Below are 14,082 nucleotides of genomic sequence, written 5' to 3'. Positions count from 1 at the left end.
CAAAATATTTGAAAATGCAGGACATAGAAAAGAAAAAATGAAAATTCTCTGGAATCCTAGTCTCTTAATTTCCTTATGTGTAGGGAGTAGAGACAGGCATGAATAATTACTGGGAATAACTTGGCAGATGGGGCAGTGAGGGCCGTCATCTGTTTCAAAGCTGAACTGCTCTATCTCGGGCCAGGACTGGATCTATTTCTGTCTGCCGTGATGTCTAACGAATGTATCAGAAAGGCAGTAACCTGATAAATGAACAAAAGAAAATAAGCATATCTGAGAAGGTCATCACTGATTACTTGATTTGCAATCTTCAGAGGTAAAGGTACAAATACGTGGCTAATAACTGAGTCTCCACAAAATAGTGTGTAAGACTAAGTTCTACACAGGGCACCATCTCCAGATTATGCATTTTGTCTTACATACTTTTTCTCTGGTTTGCTTCCCCCTTTCTCATACCTTGTTTCCTACTGATCACCGTCTGCTTACCTGAGCTGACTTAGAAAATTCTGGGATTAAGGCTGTCAGTTTCTGGAGCATCTCACAAGCTGTCTGTAGTTTGCTGTTAGTTTGCAAACCATGAATTGCTTTGTTCAAGTTCCTTGCTGTCTCATATATGACCTGTTGGGGACGAAGGATTCTGCCAAAATTATTTATAGAAAATGATTGCACTTAAGTAGTTTGAGACATTGTTTTAACACGAATTGACCTCGGATAACCTTACAAACTCAATGAATCACAGACTCCCCGTAAGAGTTACTACTTTCAGAAGATTTTCTCCAAGTGCATAGAATTTTCACCTCTTCCATACAGTAGAGGAACAGATCTCAAGGTCATACAATGACTGATACGGGGACAGATGGGTCTGGAAATACGACTTATAAGAGAAGTTTAAATCTCAGGGCCATGATCCAACTGAGGGCAACACCTTGAAATCAAAAGAACAAAAACAAACTTTTCTATTCAGAAGTATGCTTATCTCCTCAGGGTTCCCACTGGCTTATGTCCCTCAATTCAAGAGTTCATGCTCAAGATGGGAGTATTTGAAATTCCAGATGGCAGGAGGTGGGCGGCAGAAACTGAGAAAACAAACCCAGATCTCTGGATGTGATCCCAAAACTTTAAGAGGCTTTTGAACTGGATGGAAGTCCCAAGCTGAGATAATCTCTATTTACAGCAGCTACTTAGTGCATTTCTAGTGCATTTCTTAGTGCATTTTCCTTTCCATTGCAGCTCAATTCAGTTAGTATTCAGTAAGCCTTTATTAAATGCCTACTGTGCGCAGCTAGACTCAGGAGTTAGAGTGGTTAAAGTCAGTCATGATCCAGCCCTTGTCAATCTACACAACTGAAGAAGGTGATTTCTAATTTACAGGGTTTGTAGGAGGTTGGATTAGTTACAGAATGATCTTAGAATTGAGGACCACCCAGTAAATAAGCAGGAATAAAGGTATGAGTGAGACCCAGCTGCTACCCAACTGCATGTTTTCCAGTGGAGGTCAGGTCTTATTTAATGCCATTCTAGCTACATCCAGGGAGGACACTGAGGATGGCTTGAGGTTTTAGAGCTGGGATGAATCACGGTAGATCTTATCAATTTACCTTGCCTTTCTTTAATGGCTCTTAATAAAGCTTTATAGTCGTCTCCATACAAGTTTTGCTCATCTTTGGTTAGATTTACTCCGAGGTACTTGCTATTCTTTTCCTTTTTAAGCGAGAGACCATGTGCAAGGGAGGGGGAGGGGCAGCGGAGAGGGGGGACCACAAGCTGGCTCCCCACTGAGTGCAGGGCTCTATCTCAGGAAAATCAAGAGTTGGACACTTAACTGACTGAGCCACCGCTTTTTTTTTTAATGTTTTTAATTTTTAGTTATTTATGATAGTCACACAGAGAGAGAGAGAGAGGCAGAGACATAGGCAGAGGGAGAAGCAGGCTCCATGCACTGGGAGCCTGACGTGGGATTCGATCCCGGGTCTCCAGGATCGCGCCCTGGGCCAAAGGCAGGCGCTAAACCACTGCGCCACCCAGGGATCCCCGAGCCTCTGCTATCTTAAAAAAAAAAAAAAATCTGATTTTCTAACTGCTTGCTGCTGACATGTAAAAGTACAACTAGCTTCCGTATATTAATCTGGTATTCAGCAACACTGATAAATTCTCTTACTGTTTCTAATAATTTATCTGCAGGCCTTTTTGGGTATTCTACACTTCAGACTTCTCTTTGTTTAAGGAAAACAAAGCACTCTGTTGAAGCTACTGTAGATCAATTTTTCTGCCAGGAGAACACAATGCTAGCCGAAACAATAGTGAACAACTAGTTCCAATTACTGCTGAGAGCAGATCCAGCACAAACAGGATTATCTTTCAGTTAGATTGCATGTAAGTAGGGCTTGTGTTAAATTTAAAAAAGGTAAGAAGTAGGATGATTTTCTTCAGTCAACATTATCAGGGTGGCTTTGCTTTTTTTTTTTCTTCTTTTTTTTCTTTTTTTTCTTGAAGTTTGTGGGGAGAAGGGCACAAAGGGGAAAGGAGTGCTGAGCTGGTGAGGAGGAGAACAGTCCAGAAGGGTGTGCTACTGCTGGACAATTGTGGCAGGTGGACAAAGCGCCCTCCCCATCTGAAGCACTAAATACAATAGCATTAAATAAAAATAAGACATTAATATACTGAAGGGGGTAAAAAACCCATCATGGAATATTCCCATGGGCTTGTTCAGTGCTTGCTTTTAACTGGAGCACATGCTTGTCCATCAGGCACTGTTAGGCAGAGCTCTGCTCAGACGTGAAGGGTGAACCAGGCCCCTTTCTCACATCACTATTCTTGAAGCATCAGCAAAATAAGAGGAAAGAATAGAAGTACGTTCACAGGGTCACAAAGGTCCCTAGTGTGACCTCAGTTTTCTGTACTTACCTGATCAGAGGCATCCTGAAATGATGTTTGTAGGTGAGTGGTGACGACCTCTGTGTGGGTGCTCTCTTTGGGGCTTGAGGTCACTTCTACCAAAACTTGCCCAGACTGTGCTTTGGGTGCAGAACTGGGGAGCGCTGGCGTGACAGAGAGAGGGCGGCTGGTAGGCACCCAGGTGACTGACAGGACCTGCCATGTGACTCTGGGCAGTGCTGAAGGAAACGGGCTGATGGAATGGCATAGGGTCTTGGACTGAAAGGGGCGTACAGGAAAAGGCTGAATCTGATTTTTAAAAATATTTTATTTAAATTCAATTTGCCAACATACAGTATAACACCCAGTGCTCATCTCATCATGTGCCCTCTGTAATGCCCGTCACCCAGTTACCCCATCCTCCCATTTTACTAAATGAAAATGAAGGCAGTGTTTCCAAAATTATTCTGGTACTCCCACATCCCATGAGATCTCAATGGGCATTTTTTTCAAATAGATTCAGTACTCAGTTTTGAAAAAGTGGCATACTATGTTACCCTCTTTTAGGTTCATAATTTACATTAGTGTATTTATTATCAACCATTCAATAAATTGTAATTAAACATCTACCACATGCTAAGTTATGTTTTGGGGAAGCAGGTATATGGCAATGAACAAAATGAGTGAAGTTCTTGCCCTCATGGCACCTTCATTTTAGTGGTGGGGGCAAATTATACTATGTATTAAATAAATGCCATGAAGTAAAATAATAAGAGCAAGCAAATGAAAGGAAAGGGTGTGTTTCAGATAGGGCACTCAGATGTATGGAGACAGCATTTTTGCTGACAGTTGGAATAAAGAGAGAAAGCTCTACCAATATATTAGAGACAGGCATTTGAGAAGTGCAAAGGCCCTGAGGTAACAACCTGCTGGGTTTGTCTGAGGAAGAACAGGAAGCTAGATGAACAGAACTTGGATATGGGGGAGAGCAGAAAGATCCTGGGGATGGGGGTGGGAATGAGGGACGGGGTTGGGGAGAGCATGCATATGTCAGGCAACGGAGAAGAGTATGATTTTACCTTGAATGAGATGGGAAGACACTGGGGGCTTTGAGAAGCAGCAGGATGAGCTGACCTGCTCCTCTGACTGCTATGTTGAGAACTGACAAAAAACAGCCAAGGGCAGAAGGAGGGAGATGAGCAGGCGGCAGATGCAAAGTTTGGCCAGGAGATGATGGTGGCTTAGACTACAGTGTGAAAATGCTGAAGCTGGTGGGATGTGGTTAGGGTTGGTCATAAGAAAGGCTCTGAGAAGTCCTACAGTCAAAAATCTTTGTTTTCTTTCCTTCTGGAAACATTTTAAGGAACGTTGGTTACTATTTTGTAGAACATCGCTTAGAAAACACTGACTCAAGGGATTTTGGCTTCATCGCTGCTCTCTTTCACACAAGAAATGCTTTTTTTTTTTTTTTTTTTGCAGTGGGTCAAATAAGTGTAAATCTATCTTCAGACATCCACTGAAAGGTTTCTATGTAGGACACAAAGTAAAAAAGGCTGAGAAATTTCTTGAATGTGAAATTTTGCAGATTATGCAGTCTCCACTTTTATTTTCCTTTCACTCAGTTTTTTCCCCCTAAAAGAAATTTAAATTTCATTGCATAGCATATACTTTTGTAAGATGTCACAAGTCCTTTTTGGAATGAAGCAGGGAATAAACAACCAACAAACAAATGATAATTACAACAACATGAAAGCCAAAGTAGGCTTTAAAAATGTCATCAATAAAGCATTCATTCAATCTGGTTCTTTCCTGCACTTAAGTACTTCCTCTCCTTATGCAAAAGCTATATCCAGAGTGGCATTCCGGGAGGATCCACCAGGAATGACAGAGATGACTAATCCCAGATGTGTACCATCAAGGGAAGTACTTACAAGATCAGCATGAGCAGGGTGGTGACATGGGGGTGCAGGATGAATAGCTGCCACAGAAAGCAGAAAGCAGACTAAGTTCAAGTAAAAGTCTAGGATAGAAATATTTCTATTTGAGGGTGTCTTAGTCTTGGTAAAAAACAATGCAAAAAAAAAAACAATGCAAATCACTTTATATGGGAGACTAAAGTGATCATTTCCCACTTAGGATAATTCTGTAGACAAGCTAGGATTCTGGACCTCAAGTGTCACAAATCACTAATATCTAATCTCTGTTTATTCTTCAAAGGTCCTCCGTATAAAAATATTTAAATCAGATCAATTGTAAAGTTATCATACATGAATACTACCACGGAAATATTTGTCCCATAATTTTACCAAAACGATGAGCTCCCTATTAATACATCAGAGCATATTTCTGATACATTTAGATGAGATCGGGTGCGTGCAGTGTGGTATGACCATAACATGATACTTTCAAAGAATCTTTTTACTTCTTTTTTTTTTTTAAAGATTATTTGTTTATTTATTCATGAGACACAGAGAGAGAGGCAGAGACACAGGCAAAAGGAGATGCAGGCTCCATGCTGGGAGCCTGATGTGGGACTCAATCCCTGGTCTCCACGATCAGGCCCTGGGCTGAAGGCTGCGCTAAACCGCTGAGCCACCTGGGCTGGCCTCTTTTTTTTTTTTAGATTTATTTATTTTAGAAAGAGCATGAGCAGGGGGAGGGCCTGAAGGAGAGGGAGTGGGGAAGCAAACTCCTCGCTGAGAGGGGAGCCTTACTTGGAGCTCAATACCAGGACCCTGAGATCATGACCTGAGTGGAAGCCAAGAGTTGGACACTTAACAGACTGAGCCACTCAGGCACCCCTGTAGTGTGATACTTTTAGAAAATGATCACTGACAATATTTTGCCAGATCATGGTTATTGCTTTCGTTACTGTTCCACATTCTGCGGTAAGAACACCATGATCTGAAGGCAGTAAGTGTGTTAACATGGCTATTTGCTATTAACCTAGGTTGACCTCTTTCGAGGCATGTGCTCTAAACCCATTACAGTTTATCTGGCTATACCTGCTCTGCCCTCTCCATCTCTTCTTGTAACAGTCCCTCTGGTGTTGAAAGGACTGATATGTTTATTTAACAGCAGAATCATTGTAACCACCACTACTGGGGGAGAAGAGTTGTTTTTTTTTTTTTTTTGGAGGATAGAGTTCTGATATGTTCTTTCGGTTAGCTGTCATGTCTTTCTTTTCTCTTTCTTTTTAGAGAAAGTGAGAGCTCATGTGCAAGTGGGGGCAGAGGGGCAGATGAAGAAGGAGAGAGAGAGAGAGAATCCTAAGTTGGCTCAATGCCCAGCACAGAGCCTGATGTGGGGCTTGATCTCACATCTCTGAGATTATGACCTAAGCAGAAATCAAGAGTCAAGACACTTAACTGACTGAGCCACCCAGGCACCCTACCGTGTCTTTCTAGAAGGAATGCAGGACGGAGAGAAGAAAGAAACTGGATTTTGAAGCAAAAGACTTGAGCTCCTGACCTGGTCTGCCTTTTACTGTAACTATGAAGCCTTAGACCAATGACTTAACCTCCTAGTTTTCTCATGTGGAGAATGGGTGTAATAATACCTAAATATGTGACAATTAAAGCAATGTCTGTAGAGTTCAGAAACATTAAGGTCATCAGTTTAACAGCTCAAGGGGAAGAGGGAACAGATTCTGCACTTTCATGGGGGATCTGAATGGGGTTATGACCACCAGGTGATCCAACAAGCTACTGAACCAAGAGTGATCCAATTTCTTGGTCTATGGACAAACACTGTATTTGGGTAGACCTTGCCTTAAGAATGAGGGGAAAAAAACCAACAAAAGGAGCCAATGAATATTCTAGAACCTGGAAATTGAATCCAGAGGACCTCGCAGAAAGTATACTTGAGTTAACAGCAAAATCCAAAAAATATTTCACAAAGCTGTTTCACATCCTTAATAGGAACAGAAATTCTTAAACCAACTGAAGCTAAGATGCACAAGAACGAGATAAAAGAGAAATAAATGATACTAGAGGATTTCAAGAAAGCTAAAATGCTGTAGGAAAATTAAAATCCACATTGAAGTAATACAGAATTGATGTGGAAAAATCCAATCAGTGAGAAGGAGGATAAAAATTCTCCCAAAATGCAACAGAGGGATACACACAAAACCATTCTTTTCACTTAAAAGAGTGACAGAAGAGAGATGGAGGACAAAATATGCAATTTAGCAAATAGATAACTAGTATTTCTCTCCTTTTCCTTTTTTATAAAAAAAGCAGGGCAGCCCCAGTGGTGCAGCGATTTAGTGCCTCCTGCAGCCCAGGGTGTGATCCTGGAGACCCGGGATCAAGTCCCAAGTCAGGCTCCCTACATGGAGCCTGCTTCTCCCTCTGCCTGTGTCTCTGCCTCTTTCTCTATGAATAAATAAATAAATCTTTAAAAAAGAAAAAAAGAAAAAAAAAAAAGGGAGAGAGGTGGGGGGGAGGGGCAGAGGGCAAGGGAGAGAATCTCCATCCAGCACAGTCCATGCCCAGTGTGAGCCGATGTGGGGCTCAATCTCAGGGCCCTGAGATTATAACCTGCACTGAAATAAAGAGTCCAACCCTTAACTGATGAGCCACCCAGGTGCCCCAAATAACTGGTATCTCTATGGACAAAACTAGAACTAATAAAATACAAGTGATAAATAAGTAGAAGAGAATAGAATTGTGATGAACAAGAAAAATGTGTATATATAACATCACATTCTAGGCAAAATCAGTGAAAAAGTGACCTGGAAACCTACTAAGAAAATTTCTGTATTACAAGGATTAAATAATTTCACAATCTGGTAAAAGAAAAAAGGCTACATGCTAAAAAAAGTAACTATATTCTTTTCCACAATAATATTAAATGCCAAAAGACAAGGGATCGGTGGCTGCAGAGTTTTGAGGGGAAGACTGACAAAGGAGATAATGTTCCTTGTATTGCAGAGACTGCTGCTTATTCTGCCACTGTCTCTTCCTTCCTTCTAAGGAAACATGGTAGCCCCACCAAGGACTACATTTCCCAGCCTTCCTTGCTTGCAGCAGTATGGCCATGCGATCATGCCCTGGCCAATGGGATATGAGAAGGTGCAATTTCCAGGCTGTTCCCTTAAAGAAAAGGATCAGGCTTCCCATTATCCCTTCTTTTGGGAACTCATGAACACTCAAAAGGCCTTTCTTGTCCCTTTCCAGTAGGCCATGTTTTAGCAGGATGTACAGCTTAAAAGCATAGGGTCGGTTATTGTAACAGAAGTCAGAATGGGAGCTTGAACAAATGGAAGTTCATTTCTCTTGCTCCTAACAGTGTAAATAAGCAAGCAGTCCATGGCTGATTAGATGGCTCCACAGTTTATGAGACCCAAGCTCTTAATGCCTTGTTCTGCTGTCATTACCTTGTAACTTGCATCTCGTGGTCTATAAAAGCTGTGTTAGCTTCTTGCCTCCGTGTTCTTCAAGGAGATTTAAAGTTAGCTGTTTTGGAGCAAACTTGACTATATCATTTCTAAGGATGTAGGTGAAACAGTCAAATAATCTAGTTACTTAATGGAGTAACTTGTTCTACAAAGGCATGTTTAAAATCATGTGTTATCTAAAGTAATGTAACTCGCATTTCAGGACGTGACTTTATTGAAACTTTTCAAATGCATTCTCAGCCTTGGTGCTTTAATTACCATCAGAGCGACTTCTGTAATTATTTAACAGTTTTGAAAGTACACAAACTTTATTTTCATCTAATGCCATCACGAAACATTTCTTCCCCAACTCATAAGTACTCAGTTACAAAAGCATGCAGAAAAGCTGATTTTTACATTTGTCCTTGAGATAGATATTTATGCCTCTACAATAGCACTTTCAGAATTGTTCTTTTAAGGGATCCTTAATAGGCTTGTTGACAAAGACATCTAAAACTTGAAGTTGTGAGGTCATACCCCTCAGAATAATCACTAGCTACATTTTAAATCTGTCTCTTTTTCCACCCATTTGGTCAGATGATCTCTATAATCATCCAACACTGGTATTGACTGAAGTCATTTCAGGCTAATGCATCCTTTCCCATATCATATTTATTTTTCAAAATTAAAAAAAAATGAGAGAGAACACCACAATTTGAAAGAATCTGCAAGGACTTTAAGACGATTCTTTGGATGGAAACCTTTGTGAGAGAAAATCCTATCTTTCATTTGGTTTTGGGCACATGTGAAAAGAAGATGGCCAAAGGCCCATCAAGAAAGAAAGTAAAAAAAAAAGAAAGTATTGGGGTGCCTGGGTGGCTCAGTCAGCTGGACGTCTGCCTTCTGCTCAAGTCACGATCCCAGGGTCCCGGAATTGAGCCCACGTGGGGTGTCCTACCTAGTGGAGAACCTACTTCTCCCTCTCCTGTTCACCCTGCTTCTGCTGTCAGATAAAAATTTTTTTTTAAGTATCTATAAAATGAGAGTAAAACTTGCAATAATAAGATCGGACAAAACAGAATGCAACAAATATTGAGTACATGTTATGATGATACACTTCAGCATTAACTAACACTTGTGTATCCTTTCAGGCAAGATTGATTTCACTACACATTACCTGGGATCTTTTTGTTTCTTGGTACTGCCATTTCTCCTCTTGTCTCCTCGGGTCTCCAATGTAAATGAGGATTATTTCCATGTCTTTCATGTTGGTCTGAAAAGGCATCTATTTGGGAAGCCAATGGAAAAGATAATTTCTATTGTGTAACTAGCTGTAAGTCTATAAAATGGTTGTTACCAGCATATGCATGGTAATCAAGACAACACAAATTAAAGATTACTACCCTTTTTTTTTTTTTTTTGTTAAAGAAGGTAGGAATTCTCAGGGAGCTCTTTTGCTATGGAGCAGTCACATGACCTTCTATGACCCAACATCACAAAATGAGGTCCACTGACGGAGTCAACACCATGAAGACAGAATTAAATTAATAAAAAAAAAAATTTTAAAGATTTTATTTATTTGAGAGAAACAGTGAGAGAGAAAGAGCATGAGCAGAGGGGAGGGGTAGAGGGAGAGAAAGAGAAGCAGACTCCCCACTGAGCAGGGAGCCTGAAATGGGGTTCCATCTCAGGACCCTGAGGATCATGACATGAGCCGAAGGCAGATGCTTACTTGATGAGCCACCCAGGTGCCCCAGAATTAAGTTCATTTTAAGAAATTACATTCTAAGTGTAATATTCTCCTCATATTCTGTATTCTTATTGGTAGAGATAAAAGAGTTCAGTAAGGAGAACAATAACATTCTTGAACATGCCTCCTTACGTATTCTTGCTGTTTCTCACACATGCTGCCCGACATGGCTTGAGAAGATTGTACAACTTCACTGACTATATCTCAGCTTAAGTTTGGATGACAAGCGGGGTGATCACACTGTACTCCCCAGGTCTATTCATGCTTTTGCTCTCTGAGATGATTCCTCCCACTTCCTTCTCTACTGTACCTCCAATGACAAGGAAGTCCCTGATCTTGATTCTCAGGTCAGGTCATAACCTTGCTTTCTGCTTCAAAAAGAAAATGGAAGCAGTTAAGAGTCCCTTCCAGAGTCCCACCACCAAATTTGCCCCTGAGCAGCAAGCATCTACACCCAGAGGCCACTTCTGCCCTGTTCCTCCTACAAGCTCCCTGCGCTCCTACCCAAAGTGAATCCCTTTAGCATGGTAGCTCAGATCAAGGACACTGCCCTGGCTACTACTTATTCTGTCTTAACACAAACTGCCAATTCACATTGCCTCATGAACTACTGTCCTACTTCCTTCCTGCTCTTGAGCAAAATTAACCTAAAATCTGCCTGAACTTGCTACATCCCATTCTTCTCCTATTCTTTTTCCTTATTTTTAGGAAACAAAAACAATTGTTTTCTAATTATGTAAAAAATTTAGAGTTCCAGGGATCTCTGGGTGGCTCAGAGGTTTAGCGCCTGCCTTTGGCCCAGGGCACGATCCTGGAGTCCTGGGATCGAGTCCCACGTCAGGCTCCCAGCTGGAGCCTGCTTCTCCCTCTGCCTATGTCTCTGCCTCTCTCTCTCTCTCTCTCTGTCATAAATAAATAAAAATAAATCTTTAAAAAAATTTAGAGTTCCAATGTTAAAATTATGAAAGCAGGTACATTCAGAAAGATCTAAATTCTATTTCTCCTTTCTATCCTGTTCCCTCCCTTCTCCATAAGCAATCATTTTCATTTCTTTTTTTCTATTATGTTTATAGATATGTGTATAGGTATATATGCATTTATATTCATCTTAACCTCTTTCTTAAAGTAGAATATACATTGTTCTGCAGATTGCTTTTTTCCACTAAAACAACATACAAATAACCCCAATGTAGTACATAGAAATATTACTTATTTCTTTTTACAACCAGTGTCCCACTAGATGGGTGTGGATTGTTTCTACTTTTTTTGCAATTACACAGCGAGTTACAACGAATAGCCTCATGTGTGCGTCTTTTTATATTTTTGCCAGTCTAACTTCAAGATAGATTTCCAGGAGCAGGAATACTGGATCAAAGGGTAGATGCAAATGCAATTTTGCTAGAGATTCCCAAGTATTCCTCTCTTTAGAAACTGTATCTTAATGCATTCTCATTTGCAATTTATGAGAGTACTTATTTCCCTACAGTCTTGCCAACATAGTATGTTGTTGAGTTTGTGGATTTATGCCCATCTGATAGGTGGGAAATGGTATCTCAGTTTAAAGTTGCATTTCTCCATTTTTTGGTAACAATACTTCATAATATGAAACATTAGACCTCTCTTCTGAATGTTAAGGAACAAATTTACAAATACTTCTTCTACCAACATGTTATTTTGGAAGAGACATTTCTTTTCCTTCCTTCTTTCTTTCCTTCTTTCCATCCTCCCTCTCTCCCTCTCTGTCTTTTAAGGAGAGAGGCGCTGTGCAGGAGCATGGGGAGGGGCAAAGGGACAGGGAAAGAGAGAATCTTAAGCAGGCTCCAGGCTCAGCAGCATGGAGTCTGATGCTAGGCTCCATCTCATGACCCTGAGATCATGACCTGAGCCAAAATCAAGAGTCACGCCCTTAACCGACTGTGCCATCCAGGCACCCCAGAAGAGGCATTTCTTATGCTCACAGAAAAATAAATAAACACTATGACAACAATAGCTATTTCTTCTTCTTTTTTTTTAAACATTTTTAATTTATTTAAGAATCTCTACACCCAACATGGGGCTCGAACTCATGACTCCCAAGATTATGAGAGACATAGAGAGAGAGAGAGGCAGGGACACAGGCAGAGGGAGAAGCAGGCTCCATGCAGGGAGCCCGACGTGGGATCTGATCCTGGGTCTCCAGGATCATACCCTGGGCCGAAGGCAGGCGCTAAACCACTGTGTCACCCAGGGGTCCCCCCAATACTTTAGTTTTAAAGATAATTAGCAATATTGGATCTCCAAGAGATCCAATGACCTTTGACATGAATGTGAAGTAGAAAATAAATTTTGCACAAAAAAACAGAAATTCCATAATATTAACAGTAAGAACTAAAAAAATTCTGCCAAGTACTGTTCTAATACTTTACTTATCTTACTAATCCTCATAACAATCCTTTGGAGGTGACACAACAGTAAAGTCCCAGAATCAAAACATGAACTCAGCAGTCTGACTTTGGAGCCTGATCTCTTAATTGCAGAAACATATTTAATCTCATTACGGGAATATTGGCTCAGAATTTGCTGGGTTGGCTTAGATAACTAAATAGAATTCTCTTTAAAAACACTTTTATTGGGGCACCCGGTGGCTCAGTGGTTGAGCAACTGCCTTTGGCTCAGGTCGTGATCCCGGGGTCCTGGAATAGAGTCCCATGTCAGGCTCCCAAGAGGGAGCCTGCTTCTTCCTCTGCCTCTGTCTCTGCCTCTCTGTGTCTCTCATGAATAAATAAATAAAATCTTTTTTTTTTAATTTTTAATTTATTTATGATAGTCACAGAGAGAGAGAGGCAGAGACACAGGCAGAGGGAGAAGCAGGCTCCATGCACCGGGAGCCCGACGTGGGATTCGATCCCGGGTCTCCAGGATCGCACCCTGGGCCAAAGGCAGGCGCCAAACCACTGCACCACCCAGGGATCCCAATAAAATCTTTTTTAAATTTTTATTTTTAAAGATTTTATGCTTAAGTAATTTCTACACCCAGCATGGGGCTTGAACTCAACTCCAAGATGAAGAGTCATATGCTCCACAGATTCAGCCAGATCCCCCTAGAACTCTTTTTGCCCAAGATTATCTTCCACACAACCATTCCATGTTCCTTGGCAGTAATCTCTTGTAAGTACATGAATGATAGTATCAGGAAATGCATTTTCTTTTCTTTTTTAAAGATTTTATTTATTTGTTCATGCAAGACACAGAAAGAGAGAGAGAGAGAGAGAGGCAGAGACACAGGCAGAGGGAGAAGCAGGCTCCACATAGGGAGCCCGATGTGGGACTCGATCCCGGGTCCCTAGGATCAGGCCCCAGGCTGAAGGTGGCGCCAAACCGCTGAGCCACCCGGGCTGCCCCAGGAAATGCATTTTCATCCCCAAACCAAGAGTAGGTGAAAATATCTAAAAAGTCAAACTTTGAAGAGTAAAAAATGGATAGAACACCATCACCCTATTTAGGGTATAATATACCCTAAATGTAGGGTATATTAAGGGTTGCTTTTCCTGTTCTGGAGATGAGCTGGGCCAAATAACCTCCTGTGAAGATGAAAAACAGTTCACAATTGTAAAGTGGCACACTCATATTTATGACAGTGGAACACAGGACCACTTCATTTATGCAGAGATTGGCCTCACAACCTTGGCCTCACCAACAACCTCATGCTTTCATGGTAACACTGAGCAAGTGTATCACAGAGAGCTTGAAAGGGTGGAGAATGAAAAGCTGGAAGCCAAACATTTATGACCTGGAAATACTAAATAGTAGGTCCTTTCAATACCCAGTATTTGAAGAAGGTGATCTGTTTTTTTCTTACAATAAAGAAATATTACAATGTATTCTGTTTTATGAAACACCCATAGATGCTTCATTTTTTAGTAAGAATGTATATGTGAAATTTTAAGGTGGCACAAAATTCTTACTCAGACTATCCTGTGACATCGGAAGGTCTTTGAGAATTCACTGCAGTAAGACTAAATGCTGGACACAACCACCATGAAAAACGTTGACTAAAAGAAAAACCACACCCCCAACTTTATGCACACAATTCTCATCA

At 41.0% G+C, this 14,082-nt stretch overlaps 1 protein-coding gene across 1 annotated transcript in view; it reads right to left on the bottom strand.

Annotated features, from left to right (window-relative positions):
• PKD1L3 (polycystin 1 like 3, transient receptor potential channel interacting) overlaps positions 1–14,082 on the bottom strand; it is a 65,468-nt gene that overhangs the window by 46,973 nt on the left and 4,413 nt on the right. The window contains exons 4-7 of the mRNA XM_055305012.1: positions 9,432–9,539; positions 4,806–4,852; positions 2,905–3,153; positions 487–618 (exon numbers count right to left, since the gene is read on the bottom strand). Coding sequence (XP_055160987.1) covers positions 487–618; positions 2,905–3,153; positions 4,806–4,852; positions 9,432–9,539 — 536 coding nt within the window. The remainder of the gene's footprint in view (positions 1–486; positions 619–2,904; positions 3,154–4,805; positions 4,853–9,431; positions 9,540–14,082) is intronic.

Source organism: Nyctereutes procyonoides, unplaced genomic scaffold (genome assembly GCF_905146905.1).
Source record: "Nyctereutes procyonoides isolate TBG_1078 unplaced genomic scaffold, NYPRO_anot_genome, whole genome shotgun sequence".
Classification (NCBI taxonomy): domain Eukaryota; kingdom Metazoa; phylum Chordata; class Mammalia; order Carnivora; family Canidae; genus Nyctereutes; species Nyctereutes procyonoides.
The sequence above is the reverse complement of the archived record's forward strand: the minus strand, read 5'-3'. Positions and strand labels throughout refer to the sequence as shown.